The 25,440-nt window shown below is 35.4% G+C and overlaps 1 protein-coding gene across 1 annotated transcript in view; it reads left to right on the top strand.

The window, feature by feature from the left end:
• The window catches only part of ADAM10 (ADAM metallopeptidase domain 10), a 133,622-nt gene that overhangs the window by 16,056 nt on the left and 92,126 nt on the right, over window positions 1-25,440 (top strand). Inside the window, exon 2 of the mRNA XM_028100032.2 lies at window positions 18,912-19,062. Coding sequence (XP_027955833.1) covers window positions 18,912-19,062 — 151 coding nt within the window. The remainder of the gene's footprint in view (window positions 1-18,911; window positions 19,063-25,440) is intronic.

Raw genomic sequence — 25,440 nt, 5'->3', positions numbered from 1 at the left:
GATTGTTAGAGCTAGAGGGTGGCTTTGTAGTCTTAGCTGGGTCACTTAACCTCTCTGTACCTCATTTTAAGATTAATTATCCTTGTTCTTTACAGTTATGAGTTAAATTAGATAATAATTTAGCCATAATTTACTGAATTTTTACCTATTATGTACTGTACACTATTCTGAGCCCTTTACCTATATTGTTTCAATCCACATAATAACACTTTAGGTACAGATACTGCTATTTCACCTGTTTTACAGATGGGGAAACTGAGGCACAGAGCGATTAAGTAACTTTTCCAAGATCCCTAAATTAAATAAGTGGCAAAGCTGGGATTCTAAGTCATGAAGTTCTACTTATAAATAAATAAAATGCTTGCTAAACTGTTATAACATGAAGTAAGATATGTTGACCTGCCATGGTTATTGAAAAACTTAGTTGCAACAGGAATGTGGGTTATAATTGTCCAGAAAGGCATGCAAAATGGTGATAAAAACTGCATGGGTAATTACAGAGACAAGCATCTGAAATGCAGTTGTAGCATCAGTAGAAGATGATTTTTTAAAAAATTACCTGGTGAATAAACTTATAATATTTAACCAATTGCATTTTGCAAATGCTAGGCCTGGTAGAAATTCTGGTACTTCTTGGTAAGTGTCATTAACCCACATATTTTCTCATGATTGCTTTGTGCTTATCTTATCAGCAAGGTATAGGCTGCTTTCTTTATAAATATGAATGAAAATGGGAATTTCCGTGAAACATTGAGTGGATTCATTAATTTTTTTTTAATTTAAATTTTGTTAGTTAACATACTGTATAATATTGGTTTCTGGAATAGACTTCAGTGATTCATCAATTACAAGTAACACCCATTACTCATCAGAACATATGCATTCCTAATACCCATCACTCATCTAGCCCATCCCCCACCCACATCCCTCCCTCATCCCTCAGTTTGTTCTCTATAATTAAGTGTCACTTATGGCTTGTTTCCCTATATCCTTCCCCCTCTCCCCATATGTCCATCTGTTTTCTTTCTTAAATTCCATATATGAGTGAGATCATATGGTATTTGTGTTTCTCTGACTGACTTATATCACTTAGCATACTATACTTAGCTCCATCCATGTCATTGCAAATGGCAAGATTTCATTCTTTCTGATGACTGAATAATATTCCATTGTATATACACACCACATCTTTATCCATTCATCAATCGATGGACACTTGGGTTCTCTCCATAGTTTGACTATTATTAATAATGCTGCTATAAACATTGGGGTGATGTATCCCTTTGGGATTCATTCATTCTTAAAGCAAATATTTCTTGAGCACCCATTTTCTGTGTCACTCTGTTCTAGGCACTGAAGACACATCACCGAACAAAATAGAGTCCTTTTTTTTCAAAATTTTATTAGAGATAATGAGAGAGAGATCACAAGTGGGGAGGAGAGGGAGAAGCAGTCTCCCCGTTGAGTAGAGAGCCAGATGTGGGGCTCGATCGCAGTATCCTGGGATCATGACCTGAGCTGAAGGCAGACACCCAACCGACTGAGCCACCCAGGCACCCCATAAAGTCCTTATTTTCATGGAATTTCTATTCTGATGGTGGAGGGATATACGTTAATAAGAAGTAATATGAAGAAAAATAAAGCAGGATATTATTATTTTTTTAAAGCTTTATTTATTTAAGTGATCTCTGTGCCCAGCATGGGGCTCGAACTCATAACCCCAAGATGAAGAGTTGCATGCTCTTTTAACTGAGCTAGCCAGGCACCTAAAGCAGGATATTAGAATGAGAATGATTGGGATCTATGCTTTTAAATAGGGTCACCAAAGACAGCTTCTGAAGAAATTGAGTAGATACAGGAATGAAGTGTGGTTTCCAGCCCTGCTTTGGGAGAAGATGTTCTAGGCAGAGGGACAATAGGAGACTAATGTGGCAGATAGAATAAGGGGAGAGTGGTGAGACAGTTATGGGAGTAGCGTAGGGGAATGCAGTCTTTTATAAGGCTCACGTTCAGTTCCTAATTCCCACACTGTTCAAGGTTGCCTGTACTTGATTAGGAATTGGAGTGGACAAATAGGCAGCTTAGAAGAAGGGAATCAGGAAGATCTGCAACAAGGGGAGATCAGATACAAAGGGGAGTAGGTCAGAGGCCAAGCTCTGTTCAGATAGAATTGAGGAGATGGGTGAATATTTAACTGCATCAGTGAGATTTGGTGATAGAGCTGCATTCTGCCCCTACTTTTTGAGCTTTTGACTAGTTGCTAAAGTATAGGAACAAATCTCAGTTGAGTAGGTCCAGACTCTGTATGTGGGAACAGGCAATTTTGTGATACCTGACTGAGCTAAGTAGTGCAGAGGGTTGGAGATTGGCATGGGCTCCCATGGAGTAAACTGTGCCAGTTTCATTCACTAGCTGTGGAAATCAAGGGTATACATATATATTTTCTGGGTCTTTAAAAGGTATGTTCTTATTTGGTATTTTATTACATGATTTTCTGCATCTTAGAAGTAGATATCAGTTTAGGTTTTGAAAGGTCCCTGCCATGTGCTGTATTTTGATATTTTCTTTTTCGTTCTCAGTTTTTGGTTTTTTTTTTTGGAAGATTTTATTTCGAGGTAATCTCTGCATGCAAACAGGGCTTGAATCCACAACTCCGAGATCAAGAGTCACATGCTCTACTGAGCCAGCCAGGCGCCCCTCTCTTCAGTTTTTTATAATTACATCAGAAATGTGAAGGTGAATGGTGGCTTGCCTTGTTTATGATGAGGGTAATAGAATTATTGTAGAAAATCGTAAAGTAATTGAAACCAGAATTATTCTGCCTTCTATTTGCTATGTGACTCTGGGCTTGTTATGTATCTCTCAGACCTCAGTTTTCTCTAAAATGGGTTAATAGTTCTTACTTTATATGTCTTTTGGTTGGGTTAAATGAAAAAAAAAAACACTACAGAGCCTGGCAGATTGCAAGTGCTCAATAAATTTTACTTCTTATTAGATCCAATTTTAAACATTATTTAATTAATACTTAAGTTTATCTAATCAAGATATTTTTTGTATGTAGTGAGCTATCAGTGTATACTTAAAACAATTAGAATACATTTTGAAAATAAAATAGGCATATGTAGTTTTGGATGTTTAACGCTTAAAGATATGACATGTGAAGCTTTTTTTTTTTAAACAAATGTCTTTTAGCCAGATTTTTTTTTTTTTAAAGATTTTATTTATTTATTTGACAGAGAGAGACACAGCGAGAGAGGGAACACAAGCAGGGGCAGTGGGAGAGGGAGACACAGGCTTCCCGCTGAGCAGGGAGCCTGATGTGGGGCTCAATCCAGGACTGTGGGATAATGACCTGAGCCGAAGGCAGACGCTTAACGACTGAGCCACCCAGGTGCCCCTTTTAGCCAGATTTTCATGTGAATTTTAAAATACTAGATTTCTAAAATAGGAATCGGAAGAAACAACCTTAGCATCATATTATGAATATATTATATGATAAAAACTAAAGATACTCTTGTAAAAATCAGGAGCAAAGTAGAAATGCTCTACTGTTATTTAGCATGGTTTGTTAGTCCTCGGTAGTGTAGTAAGTTTTAAAAAAAGATAGGCAAATAGATGAATAAAAGATTTAAATAAAAGCAGAATCAATAAAGTACCAGCTAAACAGAGACAGAGAAAATAATATTCTTAGAATTTTGCATGCAAAATTAAGGGGCTTATGAATCCTCTGCAGAGGCACCTGGATCTCATGTTAGAATTCATGTTGTCGAGGAAAAAAAGATGGTTTATAACTAGTCAGTAAGTGCTAAAGTTACTTTCTACAGATTTAATGCCTGTTATGTAATGTTCTGCCTATTCAACTCTGCTGTTGTAGTATGAAAGCAGTGACAGAAAATACATAAATGAATGAGCATATAACTGTGCTGCAAAAACAGGTGGCCGGCTGCAATTGGCTTTTGGGTTAATTTGCTTACCTCTGTTTTACATTAATTGGGGACTTTTTCTATTCAGTACTTTACCTGTGATAGCAGGTAAGGTGTTTCTTGCCTAAGTGGTAGCACCAGTGGTAACTAGCCCTATTAATACACTATTAAATGCTTAGATTGAAGCCAGCATGTAGAAAAAGAAAGATACAGCTGCTGGTAGAGGTCAGGGAATTTCTGTATACAGAAAAGTTGCAGGGCTTCTGAAAGTTGTATGTACTTCTAAAAGTACAGATCACTGGGAATCATGTAGGTCTGTTGCTTGGGGCATTGCAAAGGGGAGTGCAAGATTTTGCATTGCTAACAATTCTCCAGGAGATACCCATACAGTCAAGTCCCCAAAACACACTTTGAATAGCAAGGTTGTGTGTGTCAGGACTGAAACATCCACAAACACAAATTTCCAGTCTCTGTGGTAATAGTTAATGAATGAACTCGTTATTTGAACACATGGTGAATAGTAGGCTCCTAGATTTTCTTTTAGCTTTTTAGCTTAAATGTTGAGTTGGAACTTCAGTACTGCTAAGAAGTTCTTGAAAATGTTGTAGTTTCTACTTTCTTAATTGATATTTTCTCTTGATGTTTGGTTTCCCCAATGTTCTTTTGGTACCTATGATCACTACTTGTCATTTAATCTTTTTATTTCCTCCATTTCTTACTACTTATGTCTTATTAACCAAAATACAGTTATTTTTGAATAATGAGTCATTACAGGTTGCTTAGTAGTTTCTTGGAGGTGAGTAGAATGTTGATTTCATTAATTTTCCTTAAAGAGGACAAGTTGTAATATTTGAGTTGTCTTTGTTTTTGATTCTGGATTTTTGTTTTAGAAAATTTTATAACTTAGGGAAAGGTAAAAAAAAAGACCAGATAGCCATATACCTACCAGTTTGAGTCAACATTTTTCTTTAAAAATTTTTGATTAGCTTTATTGAGGTATAATTTCTATGCAGTAAACTTCAATTAATTTTGAGAAAGGTATATAGCCATATAACTACTATCATAACAGAACATTTACATCAACCTATAAAGTTCCCTTGTGCTCCTTGCAGTCAATTGAAAATACTTTGTGATATCCCTTTTGATTTCTACTTTGACCCGTGGGTCAAAGTGTGTTAAGTTCCTAATATTTGGGGATTTTACCACAGATCTGTTACTGATTTAATTGCATTATAGTCAGAAAACATACTGTATGATTTCAACCTTTTAAAATTTATAGAAACATGCTTTATGGCCTAGAATTGAGTCTGTGTTGGTGACTATTCCATGTGTCCTTGAAAAGAATATTCTGTTGCTGGGTGGAATGTTTTGTGAATGTTAATTGGATCAAGTTGTTTGATAGTGTTCAACTTTATTTTTATTTTTTGCCTACTTGTTCAGTGAGGACTGTTAGGATTTCCAACTATAATTATAACTTCTTTCAGTTCTGTCAATTTTTTCTTCATGTGCTTTGAATATCTGTTATGTGATACACATTTAGGATAGTTATGTCCTTTTGATGAATTGGGAAATGTCCTTTTTTACACCTCATAATTTTTTTTTGTTTTGAAGTTTACTTTGATAATACCTTAGCTACTCCAGCTTTCTTTGGATTGTTGGTATGGAATAACTTTCCCCATCCTTTTTACTTTAATTAATCTTTATTTTTGTGTTTAAAACGTCTTTTGTACAGCCTGTATTTACCTGTTCTTTTTTTATTTAAGAAAATGACTGTCTCCCATTTATTTGTTATGTTTAGGTCATTTACTTTTTTTTTGTTTTTAAAGACTTTATTTATTTGAAAGAGAGAGTGAGTGAGTGAGAGAGCACGAATAGGGGGAGGAGCAGAGGGAGAGGGAGAAGCAGACTCCTTGCTGAGCGGGGAGCCTGATGTGGGGCTCTGTCCCAGGACCCAGGCACCCTTAGGTCATTTACTCTTAATGTATTTATTGATACGGTTGAACTTAAAACAACCATCATACTGTTTGTTTTCTGTTATTCCCCCCTCCACCTTTTCCTGCATCCTTTGGGATTAATTTATTTAAAACAGATTCTGTTTATCTCCGCTGTTGGCTTATGTGTTATATTTGTTTGCTATATTTTTTAGAGGTGTTCCTAGGTTGTTCAATATATATCAATAACTTATTGTGTATACCTTCAAATAATACACAGTTCCATTTCTGTTCTCCACAGTACTGTTGTCATACATTTTAATTCTGTATGTCATAAATGTCACAGTACATTGTTTTTTTAAAACAGTCATTTAACTTTTAAAAAGATTAAAAAAGAAAAATTCTTTTTTCTCATATATTCATTATTTCTGGCACTATTCTTTGTGTCAATACACATTTCCATCTGGTATCATTCCTTCTGCCTGAAAGCTTCCTTTAACATTTCTTGTAATGCAGGTCTACTAGTGATGATTTTGTCAGTTTCGATGTCTGAAAAAGGGATCATTTCACCTTTTCCCCACTTCACCTCATTTGTGAAAGATACTTTCACTGGGTATAGAATCTTAGGTTGAGAATTTTTTTTCTTAAAGTATTTTAAACATGTTGCTGCTTTATCTCCTGACTTATGTACAATTACACTGTCATTTATAACTTTGTTCGTCTGTATGTAATGTATCTTTTTCTCTAGCTCTTTGGGGTTCTTTTTGCCCCCAGTTTTCAGCCATTAGTCTATGATTTGCCTCTGTGGTTTCTTTTATATTTTATTCTGCTTAAGATTTGTTGAGTTTCTTGGTTCTGTATATTTATAGTTAAATCTTTTACTTTTTCCCCCTTTTCATGTTTGTTTTTTATGCTCCTTAACATATGGAACGTATTTACAATAGCTGTTTTAACCTCTTTGTATGCTAATTCCATCATTTCTCTAGTTTCTGTTTCTAATGTCTGATTTTTTCCTGTTATGAAGAAAAATATATTTTCCTGATTTTTTTTGACATGCATGGTAATTTTTGATTGGATGTAGATCATTCTGATTATTACTTTTTTGCATGTTTGATTTTGTCTCTCCTTTAGATACTGTCTGACTTTTTTGGTGTATAGTTAAACTGCTTGGAATCACTTTAATCCTTTGGAATATTGCCTTTAAGCTTTGTTAGCGTGTTTGGCTAATTTTACCCCACGAATAAGGTGATGTTTTTCTGAGGGCTCTACCCAATGCTCCATATTTTACAGGTCTTTCTTCCCTGGATGGTGGGAATATGAACACTTCTCAGCCCTTTATTGGCATTCATTCATCCATTCATTTATTTTTATTATTAACCTATGATATATTATTTGTTTTAGGGGTACAGGTCTGTGATTCATCAGTCTTACACAACACACAGTGCTCATCACAACATATACCCTCCCCAATGTCCAGCACCCAGCCACCCCTGCCCACCCTTTTCCCCTCCAGCAACCCTCAGTTTGTTTCCTGAGATTCAGAGACTTATGATTTGTCTCCCTCCATGGTTTTGTCTTGTTTCATTTTTTCCTCTCTTCTTCTATGATCCTCTGCCTTGTTTCTTAAATTCTACATATGAGTGAGATCATATGATAATTGTCTTTCTCTGATTGACTTATTCACTTAGCATAATACTCTCTAGTTCCATCCACGTCATTGCAAATGGTAAGATTTCCTTTTTTGATGGTGGCATAATATTCCATCGTGTGTGTGTATATATATCTATATATCTATCACATCTTCCTTATCCATTCATCTGTCAATGGACATCTGGGCTCTTTCCATAGTTTGGTTGTTTTGGACTTTGCTGCTATAAACATTGGGGTGCACGTGCCCCTTCAGATCACTACATTTGTGTCTTTGGGGTAAATACCCAGTAATGCACTTGCTGGGTCGTAGGGTAGCTCTATTTTCAACTTTTTGAGGAACCTCCATACTGTTTTCCAGAGTGGCTGCACCGGCTTGCATTCCCACCAACAGTGTAGGAGGGTTCCCCTTTCTCTGCATCCTCACCAACATCTGTTGTTTCCTGATTTAATTTTAGCCATTCTGACTTGTGTGAAGTGGTATCTCATTGTGGTTTTGATTCGTATTTCCCTGATGACGAGTGATGTTGAGCAATTTTTCATGTGTGTGTTGGCTGTTCATATGTCGTCTTTGGAGAAATGTCTGTTCTTGTCTTCTGCCCATTTCTTGATTGGATTATTTGTTCTTTGGGTGTTGAGTTTGATAAGTTCTTTATAGATTTTGGATACTAGCCCTTTATCTGATACGTCATTTGCAAATATCTTCTCCCATTCTGTAGGTTGTCTTTTGGTTTTGTTGACTGTTTTCTTTGCTGTGCAAAACCTTTTTATCCTGATGAAGTCCCAGTAGTTCATTTTTTGCCTTTGGAGATGTGTCTAGCAAGAAGTTGCTGCGGCCAAGTTCACAGAGATTGCTGCCTGTGTTCTCCTCAAGGATTTTGATGGGATTTCTGTCACACATTGAGGTCTTTCATTCATTTTGAGTCTCTTTTTGTGTGTGTGTAAGGAAATGGTCCAGTTTCATTCTTTGGCATGTGGCTGTCCAATTTTCCCAACACCATTTGTTGAAGAGACTGTCTTTTTCCCTTTGGATATTCTTTCCTGCTTTGTTGAAGATTAGTGGACCATAGAGTTGAGGGTCCATTTCTGAGTTCTCTGTTAGTTCCATTGATCTGTGTGTCTGTTTTTGTGCCAGCACCATACTATCCTGATGATTACAGCTTTGTAATAGAGCTTGAAGTCCAGGATTGTGATGCCACCAGCTTTCGTTTTCTTTTCAACATTCCTTTGGCTATTCTTTTCTGGTTCCATACAAATTTTAGGATTATTTGTTCCATTTCTTTGAAAAAAGTTGATGGTATTTTGGTGGGGATTGCATTGAATGTGTAGGTTGCTCTAGCTAGCATTGACATCTTCACAATATTTGTTCTTCCAATCTGTGAGCATGGGATGTTTTTCCATTTCTTTGTACCTTCCTCAGTTTCTCTCATGAGTAGTCTATAGTTTTTTGAGTCAGATCTTTTGCCTCTTTGGTTAGATTTATTCCTAGATATCTTATGGGTTTGGGTGCAATTGTAAAAGGGATCAACTCCTTAATTTCTTTCTTCTTTTTTTAAAGATTTTATTTATTTATTTGACAGAGACAGAGATAGCGAGAGCAGGAACACAAGCAGGGGGAGTGGGAGAGGGAGAAGTAGGCTTCCCGCCAAGCAGGGAGCCCAATGTGGGACTCGATCCCAGGACCCTGGGATCATGACCTGAGCTGAAGGCAGATGCTTAATAACTGAGCCACCCAGTTGCCCCACCTCCTTAATTTCTCTCTTTCTTCTGTCTCGTTGTATAGAAATGCAACTGGTTTCTGTGCATTGATTTTATTTCCTGTCACTTTGCTGAATTCTTCTATGAGTTCTAGCAGTTTTGGGGTGGAGTCTTTGGGTTTTCCACATAAAGTATCATATTATCTGCAAAGAGTGAGAGTTTGACGACTTCTTTGCCAATACAGATGCCTGTTACTTCTTTTGGTTGTCTGATTGCTGAGGCTAGGACTTCTAGTCCTATGTTGAACAGCAGTGGTGATAGTGGACATCCCTGCTGTGTTCTTGACCTTAGGGAAGAAACTCTCGGTTTTTGCCCATTGAGAATGATATTCACTGTAGGTTTTTCATAGATGGCTTTTATGATAGTGAAGTATGTACCCTCTATCCCTACACTGTGAAGGGTTTTCATCAAGAAAGGATGCTGTACTTCATCGAATGCTTTTTCTGCATCTTTTGAGAGGATCATAGGGTTTTTGTCCTTTCTCTTATTAATGTAGTGTATCACATTGATTGATTTGTGGATGTTGAACCAACCTTGGTTGTGGTGAATAATTCTTTTAATGTACCGTTGGATCTTATTGGCTAGTATCTTGGTGAGAATTTTTGTATCCATGTTTATCAGGGATATTGGTTTGTAATTCTCCTTTTTGGTGGGGTCTTTGTCTCGTTTTGGGATCAAGGTAATGCTGACCTCAGAGTTTGGAAGTTTTCCTTCCATTTCTATTTTTTGGAACAATTCTGGAAGAATAGGTATTAATTCTTTAAATATTTGGTAGAATTCCCCTAGGAAGCCATCTGGCCCTGGGCTCTTGTTTGTTGGGAGATTTTTGATTATTCCTCCAATTCCCTTGCTGGTTATGGGTCTGTTCAGGTTTTCTGTTCTTCCTGGTTCACTTTTGGTAGTTTATACGTCTCTAGAAATGCATTCATTTCTTCCACATTGTCTAATTTGTTGGCATATAGTTGCTTATAATATGTTCTTATAATTGTTTGTATTTCTTTGGTGTTGGTTGTGATCTCTCCTCTTTCATTCATGATTTTATTTATTTGGGCCCTTTCTTTTTTCTTTTAGATAAGTCTGGTCAGGGGTTTATTAATCTTATTAATTCTTTCAAAGAACCAGCTGCTAGTTTTGTTGATATGCTCTACTGTTCTTTTGGTTTCTGTTTCATTGATATTTGCTCTAATCTTTATCATTTCTCTTCTCCTGCTGGGTTTAGGCTTTATTTGCTGTTCTTTCTCCAGCTCTGTTAGGTGTAGGGTTAGGTTGTGTATTTGAGACCTTTCTTGTTTCCTGAGAAATGTTTGTAATGCTATATACTTCCCTCTTAGGGCTGCCTTTGCTGCATCCCACAGGTTTTGAACAGTTGTGTTTTCATTTGTTTCCATGAATTTTTTAAATTTTTTAATTTCCTGGTTGACCCATTCATTCTTTAGTAGGATGCTCTTTAGCCTCCATGTTTTCAAGTTCTTTCCAACTTTCCTCTTGTGTTTGAGTTCCAGTTTCAAAGCACTATGGTCCAAAGATATGCAGGGAATGATCCCAGTCTTTTGGTACCAGTTGAGACCTGATTTGTGATGCAGGATGTGATCTGTTCTGGAGAATGTTCCATGGACACTAGAGAAGAATGTGTATTCTGTTGCTTTAGGATGGAATGTTCTGAATATATCTGTGACGTCCATCTGGTCCAGTGTGTCATTCAAAGCCCTTATTTCCTTGTTGATCTTTTGCTTAGATGATTTGTCCATTGCAGTGAGGTGGGTGTTAAAGTCTCCTATTATTACTGTATTATGTCGATGTCTTTCTTTGATTTTATTAATTGCTTTATGTAATTGGCTGCTCCCATGTTAGGGGCATAAATATTTACAATTTTTAGATCTTCTTGTTGGATAGACCCTTTAATATGACATAGTGTCCTTCCTCATCTCTTATTATAGTCTTTGGTTTAAAATCTAATTTGTCTGATAGAATGATTGCCACCTCAGCTTTCTTTTTTTTTTTTTTAAAGATTTTATTTATTCATTTGACAGAGAGAGACACAGCAAGAGAGGGAACAGAAGCAGCGGGAGTAGGAGAGGGAGAAGCAGGCTTCCTGCAGAGCAGGGAGCCCGATGTGGGACTCGATCCCAGGACCCTAGGATCATGACCTGAGCCGAAGGCAGACGCTTAACCATCTGAGCCACCCAGGCGCCCACCTTGTGACTTTTGATTGGAGCATTTAGCCCATTTACATTCAGGGTAACTATCGAAAGATATGAATTAGTGCCATTGTATTGCCTGAAAGGTGACTGTTACTGTATATTGTCTCTGTTCCTTTCTGGTCTATGTTACTTTTGGGCTCTCTTTGCTTAGAGGACCCCTTTCAGTATTTCTTATAGGATTGGTTTGGTGATTGCCTTTATTGGCTTTTGAAGATTGTTCTGCTGACGTTTTTTGTGTGTGGTTAATTTTTCTGGCCTGTGATAGTTTATTCTCTCACATGTTCAGATTAGTACTCAGCCAAACACTTAAGGGGACCCCTTTTTAGGTCTCGTGGCTCCTTCTCTGTTTAGCTTTTCCTGGCACTTGACCCACAAATTCTAAATGCCTGGCCTCCCTGAACGCAGGTATCCGGCTCTTCAATTCATTGAGATCCTCAGGCTGCTTGGATTCTTCCAGCCTGCATATTAGCCTGGAAACTGCTTGTAGTTAGTGAGTTGGGCCAGCTGTAGATCTCACCTCATTTGCTTATCTTCTTATGTTCAGTTTTCTAATTGTTTATTGGTGGTAGGTTAAATTCAGTTCCTTTTCTCCATTACAGCCAGAAGTGGAAAGTGATTTAACAGTTTGCGTTCTTTCTTTTTGTCTTGCTTGGAATCACTTCAGTGAAAATTATGCGTGTTCACTTTACCCCTAAATATTTAAAATATAGCTTCAAAAATTCAGAGTTTTCTTTTATATACCTGTTGTATTGAAGAATATTAACAAGGTTTCCTTAATATTATCTAAGATTGATTCCACTTTGTACAGGATTGTCTCCAAATGTTTTTTGTTTCCTTCTTAATTGGATTCTTTTCTATTTTGCTTTTTTGTTTTGTTTTGTTTCTTTGTTTTTGCTCTAGTATATTTGGACAGCGTTTATGGTTGTGTCGATTTTCCCTGCCCTGTTGTTCTTTTTGCTGTGATAATAATGTGGGTAATTTCTTTTTCCCTTTTCTCTGAGCCAAAGTTTGAGGGGCTATTTTGTGTTTTACCCACTTTTCTCCAGTCATGGAGTCATGATCATATTCAACCTTTTTGAGAATTCCAGGGCTGTCTTCTCTTTTGAGATTTAAAAAAAAAGCGAGTTGTATGACCTCTGAACATTAGGAGCAGCATCAGGAGTCCAGTGTGCTATGCTTTCCCACTTTCTCATTAGAATATTCTGTTTATTTCTTTGGCTGCCTGTTTGAGAGATTATACCATTAGGTTGTGCCCAGTGTTGTATTAGTGCACTGGCTCTCTTGAAAACAAGAAAAAAATCCTCTGATTTGTAGCCTGTTCTAATTTCAGTGGTATAAATACTCCCCCGTCCACCCCCCCACCCTGGCTGATTTCAAGCTACCAACATAATGTCAATGAATGCTGATTTGGGAAGAGATCTGGTGCTCATGAGCCTGTATAAGCTTAATCCAACACACACTGGTTATATCCTTTTTTTACTTGGTTTCAGTTCTTGAGGAATTTTTTTAATATGTGAGAATGGGCTGCTTTTTAAACGTTTTTTTTTTTTTCATGGATTCCCCCTTGTTTTATTAAGTATTAGGGTATATAAATTACATAATATAGTTTCAGTACATTATCTTAACTTCAGTGATTTTTTTTTTAAGATTTTATTTATTTGACAGAGAGAGAGCAGCAGGCAGAGGGAGAGGGAGAAGCAGGCTCTCCTCTGAGCAGGGAGCCCGACGCGGGGCTCGATCCTAGGACCCCGGGATCACAACCTGAGCCGAAGGCAGATGCTTAACCGACTGAGCCACCCAGGCGCCCCAATGGTTTTTTTTATATTACTGAGATCATCTCATAAATACTGATATTTATGCATAGTTAACATAGAAACATAGGTCTTATGTAGAAGCTGATAATGACATGGACTTGATAACTATGTTTCTGGGTAGCATTAACTTTACCAGTTAAAATCTGTGAATCATGTTTTATCTCAATTATAAAGATTCAGAAAATCATTACTCAGATCCTTTATCAGTGAAAGTAAACATTATCTTCCCTTAGAAAATCCCTTTGTGTGTGGGATGGAGAAAAGATGACTGTTTAATAACTCTCCCAGTAGGATTCCATCCCTGCAAATAATTGAGCTTTTATCACATCACCAGAACTACAGTAGTTACTGTTTTAAGTTGTCAAAAGTGACATATCTGAACTGTGACTTAAAAAGTTTACTTTTTTGGTGCTGAAAAAGGAGTGGGAGCAGTAACTTTGCAAAGCCAAGTTTGTGCTGTGGCTACTCAGTCCATTTAAATACAATTCATTAATCCAATAGAAATCCTACATTGAATTTTTTTTTAAGATTTTATTTATTCATTTGAGACACAGAGATACAGGGAGAGAGAGAGAAAGCATGAGCAGGGAGAGAGGCACAGGGAGAGGGAGAAGCAGGCTCCCTGCTGAGCCAGGAGCCCAATATGGGGCTTGATCCCAGGACCCTGGGATCATGATCTGAGCCGAAGGCAGACGCTTAACCATCTGAGCCACCCAAGTGCCCCCCTACATTGAATTTCAAATTGAAAGAAACTACCAAAAGTTCTCATACTACAACTTCCTCATTCTTGATTTCTTAAAACCCAAGTATAAACTTAAAAATATTTTTAAAGAATGTGGAAAATGTATGGTATAATATCTGATTCCATTATTTAGTTTTGATTTTTAAAAGTTTCATACTAGCAGGCTTTATCATCTCATATCCTAGCTTCACTGTATTGTCTTTGTTAGTTGCAAACATAATTTCGGATTCTAGTTTTGGACTCCATTCTTGTCATTTCTCTTGAGAGATGTGCATTTAAAAGGACAGTGAAGTGACTTGATAATAGTTTACATTAAATGATCCTTTAATGCTAGTCTTTGTGCTAAGCAGTTTACGTCCATTTAAGGTAGTCCTTGTCTCTATTTTACAGATAAGAATTCTGAGATTTTAAAAAAGTTAAATAATTACCCAGCTCATCTAGTCATGGCTAGGAAGTATCAGAATGAAAACCCAGTTCTGTGTTTATTCCTCACTTTATGGCCTCAATTTGTGTATGTAGGTCTCAAAGGCAAGTGTAGGAGGAGGAAGTAGAGGAAGAGATGGAGGAGATGGATGATAATGATGAATAATTTACTGAGCCTCTACACTATTGTAGGTACTTTGCTAATTACCACACATGGCTTAAATCATAATCCAAACAGCCTTAGGAGAAAGGTATTCTACTTCTCTCCAGTTTTAAGGATGGGACACTGAAGCTGAGTTTTCCATTTGATGAGGGAAACAGGCTAATAAATGAAGGTAATGGTATTTAAACCAGATAATTTTTTAATTCTAGTAAAAAAAATGCTTACCGTAAAATTTGTTATCTTAACCATTTCTAAGTGTACAGCTCAGTAGTGTTAAATATATTAAGTTCTGAAAACTTCAGAACTTAAACCCAGATGATTTGACATAAGAATGTGTGTCCTTAACTGTATGATGACTAGCCACTGACTTGTATGTATATAGAAAATTTAGTGATGGACACTTAGGCTTTATAGAATGTTAGATAAACCATTATAGTTTTTTTTTTTAATTTTGGTGTTCTCTTTTATAAAAGAAGGCAGTTTTCTTTAGGAAGAAATTTTGATTTCTTAAGGAATCACTCTTTTTTGACTTTTGCTCATGGTGAAGATGGAGAAACCAGGACCAAATTTATCCCTCTGCCTGAAAAAAACTAAGGAAACCTAAGGGGAAAAAAAACCAAAAACAAAACAGGGAAACCACAGCTTTGAAAGACACTAGTCACCAGATGGTAAAGGACAATGATCCCTGAGAGAGGGGAAGCAAATGAGGCCAGACTATCAGAGTGAAGAGTGCTGCATAGAGAGAGAATCCCTGAGATCTGCAAAGGGTTCCGTTTCCCTAGTGTTTGGCAGAATATTGATCAGCGAATACATGTAAAGAAACTACCTAAGGCCAGGGAAAGAAACAGTGCCCTGTGTTCACATAGAGCAGGAAATAGTGCCTGTTCTCACTGGCTAGACTGAAAAAACTCATTATTTGTGAAGCAGTGGGGTAGACTATTCAGATAGGTCTTGCTTCAGTAGTGGGGAATAATTAACTCTACACTGAGCACTGTTCCAGACCCCCCCCCAACAAATCATAAATGCAAGACCCAAAAGGATCAGACTGTTTCCACGTAACTATACTTTCTTCTATAACAAAGCCTGAGAATATTTATAAAAATACAAAAAAGCTTAGCACCCAACAAAGTGAAATTTGCAATGTTCGGCATCCATTTGGTGAAAGATGATATTATAAGGCATGCACTGAAGCAGGAAAACAATCCATAATGAGAGGAATAAGCAATTAATTGGAATCAACCTGGAAGTGACACAGGTATTAGAATTAACAGAAAAGAACATTAAAAGAGTATTATAACTCTATTTCATATATTTAAAAAGTTAAGTATAGACATAGAAAATATAAAACACATCTGACTTCTAGAGATGAAAACTGTAGTGTTTTCAGTGGAAAATGCAGTGGATGGCATTAACAACAGATTAGATATTGCAGAATATTAGTGAACTAGAAGATACAGCAGTAGAAACAATTTAAAATGAAAAGAGAAGAAAGAATTTTTAATGAATACGAAAAACCAGCAGTTGACGGTGGGAAAAGTTTGAATCACCTGATACACTTGTAATTCGAGTCCCTCCGGGGAAGGATGGAGAGAGTTAAAAAAAAAATTGAAGAAATAATGGTTGAAAAACTGTCCACCCACAGATCCAAGAAGTTCACTGAAATAAAGCTCAAGAAATACGAAGAAACACATGGTAATCAAATTGCTCAGAGCCAGTGATAAAGAGGAAAAATCTTAAAAGCAAACTAGGGAGGGAAAAGATACATTATATTCAGAGGAGCAAAGATAAGGATGACAGATTTCTTCTCAGAAGGAATACAAGTGAAAAGATGGTGGACCAACATTTTTAAAGTATTTAAAGAAAAAAAACCAAACAAACCTGAAAGCCTGGAATGCCCAGTGAAAATATCTTTCAAAAATGAGGACAAAATAAAGACCTTCAGACAGAGTTTTTCACCAGCAGAAGAAATGTTAGAGGAAATCATCCAGAAGGAAAATGATACCAGATGGAAATATGGATTCACCATAAAGAAATAACCCTGGAAATACTAGAGAAGATTTTTTTCTTGTTATTTAATCCTCATTAAAAGATAATTGTTTCAATGAAGACAATAATAATATATTGTGAGGTTTATAAGATATATATATGTGTATATATATATATATGTAAAATATACAATGGCAATAACCTCTAAAGGCCAGCAGGAGAGAAATGGAAGTATATTAATGTCAGGTTCTTATACCTGAAGTGGTATAATATCATTTAAAGGTAGGCTGGGATAAGTTAATGATTATATACTATAAGCTTTAAAGCAACTACTAAAATAACCAAACAGGATTTTGCTGATAATCCAATGAAGAGATAATAATGGAATCATAAAAAATAATTAGTTCAGGGGTGCCCAGGTAGCTCAGTCAGTTAAGTGTCTGCCTTCAGCTCAGGTCATGATCTCAGGGTCCTGGGATGAGCCCTGTATCAGGCCCCCTGCTCAGTGGGCAGTCTGCTTCTCCCTCTGCCACTCCCCTCACTTGTGCTCTCTCTCTCTCTCGAATAAATAATAAAAATCTGAAAAACACCACCACCACCACCACCACCACCAAATGGGTTAAAAAGTAAAAGGATGGGAAAAGATACACTATGCTAGCCCCCCCAAAAGAGGGTAATGGCCATATTAATATCAAAGTAGATTTTAGGACATAGAATATTACAAAGAATAAAGAAGGTCATTTGATAATGATAAAGGATTATTTAAACCAAAAGGCATGATAATCATTAACATCTATGCATGTAATAACAGCTTCAAAAATCAAGCAAACAATTGCAAGGAGAAATAGGAAAAAATTACAGTCGTAGAGATTTCAATACCCCTGTCTTGATAATAGTTAGAAAATCAATAAGGATATTGAAGACTTGAACAACCTCGGTAACCAACTTGACCTGGTTGACATTTATAGAATATTCAATAAGAGCAGAGATTGACATATCTAGAACATTCACTGTTAACAGCAGAATACACATTCTTTTCAAGTGTCTATATTTGCAAAGATAGGTCATATTCTGGGTTATAAAATAAGTGATAGATTAGAAGTAACACTTCTAATAGGACTTGGATCAAAAAGGAAATTAGGAAGTATGTTGAATAGAATGAGAATGGTAACACAACGTAACAGAATCTATGGGATGCTGCTAATGCTGTATTAAGGGGACATTTATAGCACTAAACATCTGGATTAGAGAAGAAGTGAAGTCTTAAATCAGTGGCATTACTTTATGAAACAAATAAGAAAGAACAGTTAGACTCAAAGTAAGCAGAAAAGAAATAAGATCAAAGTGAAAATCAACAAATAGAAAACAAAAATAATGAGGGAAAATGAAAGGAAATAAAAGGGTTTTTTTTTAGAAGATCAATAAAATCAATAAATTTCTAGCCATCCTGATCAGGAAATGAAAAAGACAAGATTTAGATTACCAATATCAGGAATGAGAGAGGTAACATCACTGCAGATTCAAAAGATATAAAAAAACATGAGGGCATATTATGAATAAATTTATTTCTATAACTTTAACAATTTAGGCAAAATGGACAAATTCTTACCACTCACTTAAGAAGTAGATAACCTGAATAGCTCTTCTTCTATATATGAAATTGAAATTATAGTTAGGTTCCTTTTCACAAAGAGAACTCTAGGCCAAGATGGCTTTACTGGTGAACTCTACCAAACATTTAAGGAGGAACTAATACCAATTCTATATAAAAGGGTCCAGAAAATTTAAAAAGACGTATACTTTTTCAGTTTCTCTTTTACTCTAATATCAAACCTTGGCAAGGATAGTACAAAAAAAGAAAACTATAGACCGATGTCTCTCATGACTGTAAGAGATAATACACTGTGACCAGGTAGGGTTTATTCAGTAATGCAGAGTTGGCTTAATACTAGAAAGTCAGTCAATTTAATTCATCATAATTAATAAACTAAAAAGAAAAAATCCATATAATCAACTTACTAGGTGCAGAAAGCAGGCGACAAAAGTCAGCATCTGTTCCTGGTAGTTTTTACCAACAGAGTATTAATAGAAAACTTAACATGATAGAAGACATCAAAGACAAACCTATGGCTAACATTCAAACTTTTGTGTGGGTGAAATTCCCATTACAATAAGTTTTTTAAAGTATGTGAAAGTAAAAAACTAACATTAGTGAGACAATTGTTTCATATGTATTTGTAGATATTTGAATAATCATGGAATCATATTAGAACTAGAATGGACCATCAAGATGATACTAATTCAAACTGTTTATTTTTTATAGGTCAGTATGGAAATCCTTTAAATAAATACATTAGACATTATGAAGGATTATCTTATGATGTGGATTCATTACACCAAAAACACCAGCGTGCCAAAAGAGCAGTTTCACATGAGGACCAGTTTTTACGTCTAAATTTCCATGCCCATGGAAGGTGAGTAAATTTCTTGCTGAGTCTGAAGTTTTCCATATTTAATCAAGTTAGAAGAAGAAATTTTATACCATTAATTTTCCTTCTCTAATAGAAAGGTCCCCATTTGGAAATTCAGCCTACGCTAGAATTTGGTATATATGCAAAAAAATGTTTTCTTTTAAAAAGGATTACCCTTTTATATTAAGGAAACAGTCAAACTTAAATGTTTTTAAATTTATGAATCCAGTCCTTTATTGTATTATTAGAGGATTTTTTAAAAAGATTTATTTATTTATTTATTTATTTTAGAGAGAGAGAGATTGAGAGAACACAAGCAGGAGGAGCAGAGGGAGAGGGAGATAGAATCTCAAGCAGACTCTGTGCTGAGCATAGAGTGGGACGTAGGGCTTGATCTCCTGACCCTGAGATCATGACCTGAGCTGAAACCAAGAGTTGGATGCTCAATGACGGCACCACCTAAGTGCCCCTAAGGAAGATTCTTTTTCATAATTTCCTCCTACTTTTTATATGATTTATGGGTAGATAAATGTCTTAGGGGGCCAACAGTGAAGGTAGCTGGTTTTATGTCATTAAGTCATTTAATTTCTCATTAACTTATTTATTTATTTAGAGAGCGCACAGGAGTTTGGTGGGGCAGAGGGAGGGGGAGAAACTGAATCTTAAGCAGGCTTCACGCCCAGTGTGGAGCCCAACGTGGGGCTTGATTTCAGGACCCTGAAATCATGACCTGAGTTGAAATCAAGAGTTGGATGCTTAAGTGACTGAGCCACCCAGGCACCCCAAACTCAATTTTATCAGTTCTAAAATGAGTTTTGTAGACAGATTACCTATTGTATGCTCATTTCTCAGAATTGTTAAGGGATAAAGAACAGGGAGCCAAGGGAGGAAGGTAAAAATCACATTTATTTAGTGCCTGGGGTGTCCCAGGTGCATAGATGCTTTATATGCATCTTCCTATTTTAATCTTCTCAAAACCCAAACAGGGTAAATATCTTTTTATATCCAAGAAAACTAGGGCTCAGAGAAGTTAAATGATTTCTTTAAAGTTATACAGCATAGATTTGAGCCAGACCTGGCTCACTTAAACCCCATATTTTTTTTTCTTTCTGTGGGTTAGGGACACTTAGATACAAAATCTTAGAGTAGTCTTTGTTAGACTCTGCCTTGCTTGCTGTAATTAGTAAATCTGTTCCTTTTGTGCTTTTCCTACTGCTGTAACCCTGATTCATTTAGCTCCTAATAGGTTTCCCAGCTTCCACTCCATTTATCATTAAAGCTATCCTGTGGACTTCTACAAGATGACTCTTCCTAAAATGCTTCCTTTTTCATGTCAGCTTCTCGCTCCAAAGTCTTCAATTGATGATTGTAAACCAGATTTCTTAGCTTTCAAGATTCTCTCTATAAATTAATTCTAGTCTATTTTTCTAAACTTTATTCTGTTTCCCAACATTAAGTGTCTTTTTCATCCAGAATGATCTAATTGCTGAATATACCATGAACAGCTTGTTTTCTGTGTCATTTATCTTAAATCTTGATCATCTTTTAATGTACTGTTCAAGTTCTTTAAAGATTTACTTACACCTTTCTTGGACCCTTTAAATAGGTGAAATGTACCATTGGAATTTGATTCATTCTGTGTTCCTTTTCATGTGTGTATTTCATATTTATTTTTCTAGAACTGTATTTTTTGTTTCTCATAGGAAGGCATCCTGGCTACTATTTAGTAATGTTTATTATTTGTACTTATGCTTAAGTACAGATGTACAGATGCTTAAGAAAGATATTAATGGATGAAAAATCAGATAATAAGAAATGCTATGAAGCTTAAAGTGTTTTATGCATGGAAATAAATAACTTATTTAACTTATTTTTCCATATTAAAAAGTAATGATCATTGTAGAAAAAAATACTTATAAAATCTCTTTGATATAAAGGAGGTAAAAATATTTATTTTAGCGTCTGTTTGATTTTCTAGATAAAAATTTTAGTGGCAGCAATTCATGTAAATTTCTATGAACCTTACCTTCAGATATTTTTAAATTACCCATTCTTTATGAGTACCATGAAATAATAAGCAATCATTAAGCCTTTGTAAGGTTTTAGTGACCACCTCAAAATAAATTTAATACTATATTCCAAATACGGTGTAACTAACAGAAGGAAAAGTTGAGATTCTGGCTGCCTTTGGTTTGAATACCACAGTTCTATTATATGATAGATTTTTATTTTTATCTGTCACATAATTCATACTGAGCTTGTGGCAAAACTAAATTCCTAGGCTCCCCCCCACCTCTTCTTTTGGTGTATTTATGTGTGGGAGTGAGAGTGAGGATATGTGAGTGTGCATGCTGTTGTTTATTAATCCAAAAACTTATTTATTGAGTGCTAGTTAGGTTACTTAGTTTAGGCTGTGGGTGGTAGAAACAAATCAAACATAGATCTAATGGGGCAGCAAGATGTGAGTTAGTCATTTTATAAGAGGAAAATGTGATATTGTGCTTTATAGGTAAAATACTATAGATATTCAGATGAGGGAGAATTTACTTCTTTTTCTCAAGAAAGGACCTGGAGCCAGGAAATTTCATGCGGTGTTAAGTGGTCATCTTAGGTACTTTTAACAGAAATCTGTTTAATCAACTATATATACACACACTACATTCTCTAGAATAGATCCAAATTGAGGTATTGTACTTTATTGTCTCAGTGGTTATACTTGTATATTCATTCTGTCTCAGAATTTGTGCCCTGGGCACCTGGGTGGCTCAGTTGTTAAGCATCTGTCTTCAGCTCATGTCGTCCTAGGATCGAGCCCTGCATCAGTCTCCTTGCTCCAAGGGGAGCCTGTTTCTCCCTCTTCCTCTGCTTACCACTCCCTCTGCTTGTGCTCTCTCTCTCTGTCAAATAAATTAGTAAAGTCTTAAAAAAAAAAAACAAACACTTGTGCCCCAATGTGTGCTGTCCTTGTGCATTGTGGCTAGACTTGTTATCTATTTTTCATCTTTTAAAAAATAATCAAGTAGAGTTTATTTCTCCTGATTATATGGTAAGGCTTAATCCCTTAGAATCAGATCTCACTGTATTTTAATAAATTACAGAACATAATAAATACTGTGCAGTTAACTTAGAAAAAGGGAAAATACTTGAAAAGGGTTCTGTTTAGTTAGACATTTATGACTTGCATTTCTGAGTACTAGCACAGTCTCTGTGTGTGTGTGTGTGTGTGTGTGTGTGTGTGTGTGTGTGTATTAAAGTCATTCTTTGTGCTCTTTGTTTTATGTTTAAGTATATGAGCAAATTTCTTTCCAACTGGCTTCCAAGTTTCCTAAATAAGAAAGGGTATATCACAGCCCATGTTTACAGATATTAATGTTAAATGAAGAAATGTTGAGATTCTTTAAGCCCACAGTCCATTCTTAAGAATTCCATGAAAAACCATTGCTCTTGAAATAAAGTTTGAAGTTGTTTGAAAATAAAAGTCATGTGAGGCAGTGCTACAGGAAAGATTGTTAAGGAAAGATAAATATTTTGAAACATACTTCAGTAATATTCATTAGGATATTAAAATATTTTGATAATAGGTGCTAGGTTAAAAGATACTCTTAGCTTTGCTGAGAAATTAGAAATCAGTTTTCTTGATTTCAGAAATTGCTTCACTTGGATAATGGGATGCCTAAGTGAGCATTGCTTCTTCCTCTAAGCTCACTTAGCAATATGTATATCAATTATAGTATTTAGTACATTTTATTATAACTTTGTTTACATGCATATGTCTTTCATTCCCTGCAAACTTGAAGGGCAAAGTCTAAGTTGTATTTACCTTTTTTATATAGATGGTGGTTATTTAAGTTATTTGAATGAATGAATGAATGAATGAAGCATTATGAAGGGAACACAACATTTATAAGCATAAAGTTCTGACAAGGGGAGGTATATAATTAATACTTTTGTTTAGGTCTGGCCCTTATCAGAGAGTTTAATCAGAAAAGTAAAGTATCAGTTGCTTATTTTATATTTAATTTGATGGATAATAAAATACACTAAAATATTAAGAAATAGATTTTTAACTTAAATATTGTGCAGTCTGGGATATCTCACCCTTTTTAGCAATTGTTCCTAATCAGTAAGTAGCAGGCAGATTTATTGTATTGTGGGGTACAGGATTTTTAAAATACTTATGGAAAATTTGTTCTTTATCAGTCCTCTTGTTCATGTGAAAGTGTGTGATGTGCCAGGGACTGTCTGTTGTTATTCCCTTCCCTTATTCTACTTTGATACTAGTAAAAGACATGTTCACCGACTGAGCCACCCAGGTGCCCCTATATACTAGTAAAAGACATGTTGTATCCTACAGTCCCTGGCTTCATGGTCTTGTGTTTTAGGCTTGTACATTACCAGTGCACTGCAGTTTCATTAGGAATTTTGCTAGTGTGACTTTCATAAAATGTAAATTTTATATTGTTCAAGTCTGGATTTTATATAATATGCTGAAATATTATAGTCCTATATTGAAATAGATGAAAATTTAGAATAAATAAGTATTCTTGGACTTATCCAAGAATATTAGTTAGTATAGCCTGAGAAGAATGGCAAGGTTGTTTAGTAGTGATTTTTAATATAGCTCATAGTGAGATTCTGATGTTGTGTGTGTGTATATATATATATATATATATATATATATTTAATTTATGCCTTTTGTTGCAACTATCATTGAAGAGAAGCATAAGGAATCATTCCACTATTCCTTTTTCCTAATAGAACTTCTATAAATTTTCTGAAATACTTCTTCATAGTGGTATTTAAGAAAAATAAGTAGAAAGAATATCTGAGAACTCTGAAATAATACAGTTTATCTTTTTGGTAGGAAGTATGCATATACTGTTGTATTAGAACCTGTTTTTTCTTGTTGTGTATATATGTATTTTTGAACCTTTTCCTTCTTACCTTGTTTTCCAAATTATGGACAGTCGTCTTTATCTTCTGGTCTTCTCACCACTTGTCTAACTTTACAGCCTTTTATAGATTTGATGGTTCACATCTACCAACTTTTCATTTGAGCAGAAAGCCACTTAAAGAAACTTGTGATTTTATAGGAAGGATAATTAAGTGTATTGAAACAGTCATAAACTAGGTAAAGAAAGGGAGTACAGTGTTCAGAGACGGAGTTCTCTACTAATGTCACATGTGTTATCTAGAGATTTCTTATGAGTCTCAGTTTCCTCAGTAAAACCTTGAATTTTGGACACGATAGTTTTTAGGCCCCTTCCTGCTTTAAAATTCTATAAAATATATTAGTAACACTCAAGTAACTAAATTTACAAAAGTCAAAACACTATGTAGTCAGTAATAGACTATTTTTTCTTCCTCTGTGTTTAATTATTTGTGTTACATAATAAATAAAAAATTGTTTCTAATATATGATTTGTATATAGTATAGAAAGATACCAGATTTTTTTTCTTAAGTTCCGGATAATGTTTTGGAGAACTTATACGTTTCTTTTTTCTGATTTGACAAGATAATTCTTCCTAATGCCTTTTAATAGTATGCTTACAAACTTTTCGAAACAAATGGTCAGACATTTGATTTGACATTTTCTTTTGGAGTTTGGAACTTAAGTTCTCCCTACTGCTCAGATATGAGGGTATCAAGAAGGTATCAAGAAGGTGGCCCAAGGAATCTGTAAAAGACATAAATATTTCCTTTGATGGATTTGGGTTAGTCTGGAAGTATCTTGGTTTTATCTTTGTCATACCATGAGTGAGGTAGCAGAAAGCTAGGACACTTTTAACTCTGTGCAAAAACCAGCACACTTTGAGAAGCAGAGGTAAGAATCCAGGGAGCCCAAACAGATGCCAGCTCATAAAGAACAGCAAGAGAATAAATTTGAATTATATAAAAATGTTATGCATGAGGAAAAACAAAATTTTGAAAAATACTGACTTGGCACTGAAGTCTCTCCCAGCAAAATTTGAGCAGGTTGAAGCAAAAATTTATAAAGAAAAAGGGTATTTATTTAGTACCTACTTTATGTGAGGTACAGTACTCTTTAGCATATATTATTAAGCTATATGTCACACTGCTTTTTGTGTCAGCCGTGGATTTCCTAGGAGGTGATATTCTTTATTCTTGCCTGTTTTCTCTTTACACAGAAATTAAAAGCCTAACAATTTTTTTAAAGCTAACAAATATGTTAAAAGTCTGAAGAGACACAGGCTATTTGAATTACTTCTTGAATCATAAGGAAAAACAAGAGCTGAGTTGGATTCATGTTAATTTTGTATTTAAGAAGCTAAGTTGAGAGCTGATGATTGCTCTGAGTTTAGTTTCTTAGATATGGTTTCAATCAAAATACCATTTTTATTTTACATGTTTTTAAGCAC

Source organism: Eumetopias jubatus, unplaced genomic scaffold (assembly GCF_037043125.1).
Source record: "Eumetopias jubatus isolate StellerSeaLion01/CBP00866 unplaced genomic scaffold, mEumJub1_p1.0 scaffold_7, whole genome shotgun sequence".
NCBI classification, from domain to species: Eukaryota; Metazoa; Chordata; class Mammalia; order Carnivora; family Otariidae; genus Eumetopias; species Eumetopias jubatus.
Note: the sequence above shows the minus strand (reverse complement) of the source record. Positions and strands in the feature narration are given on the sequence as shown.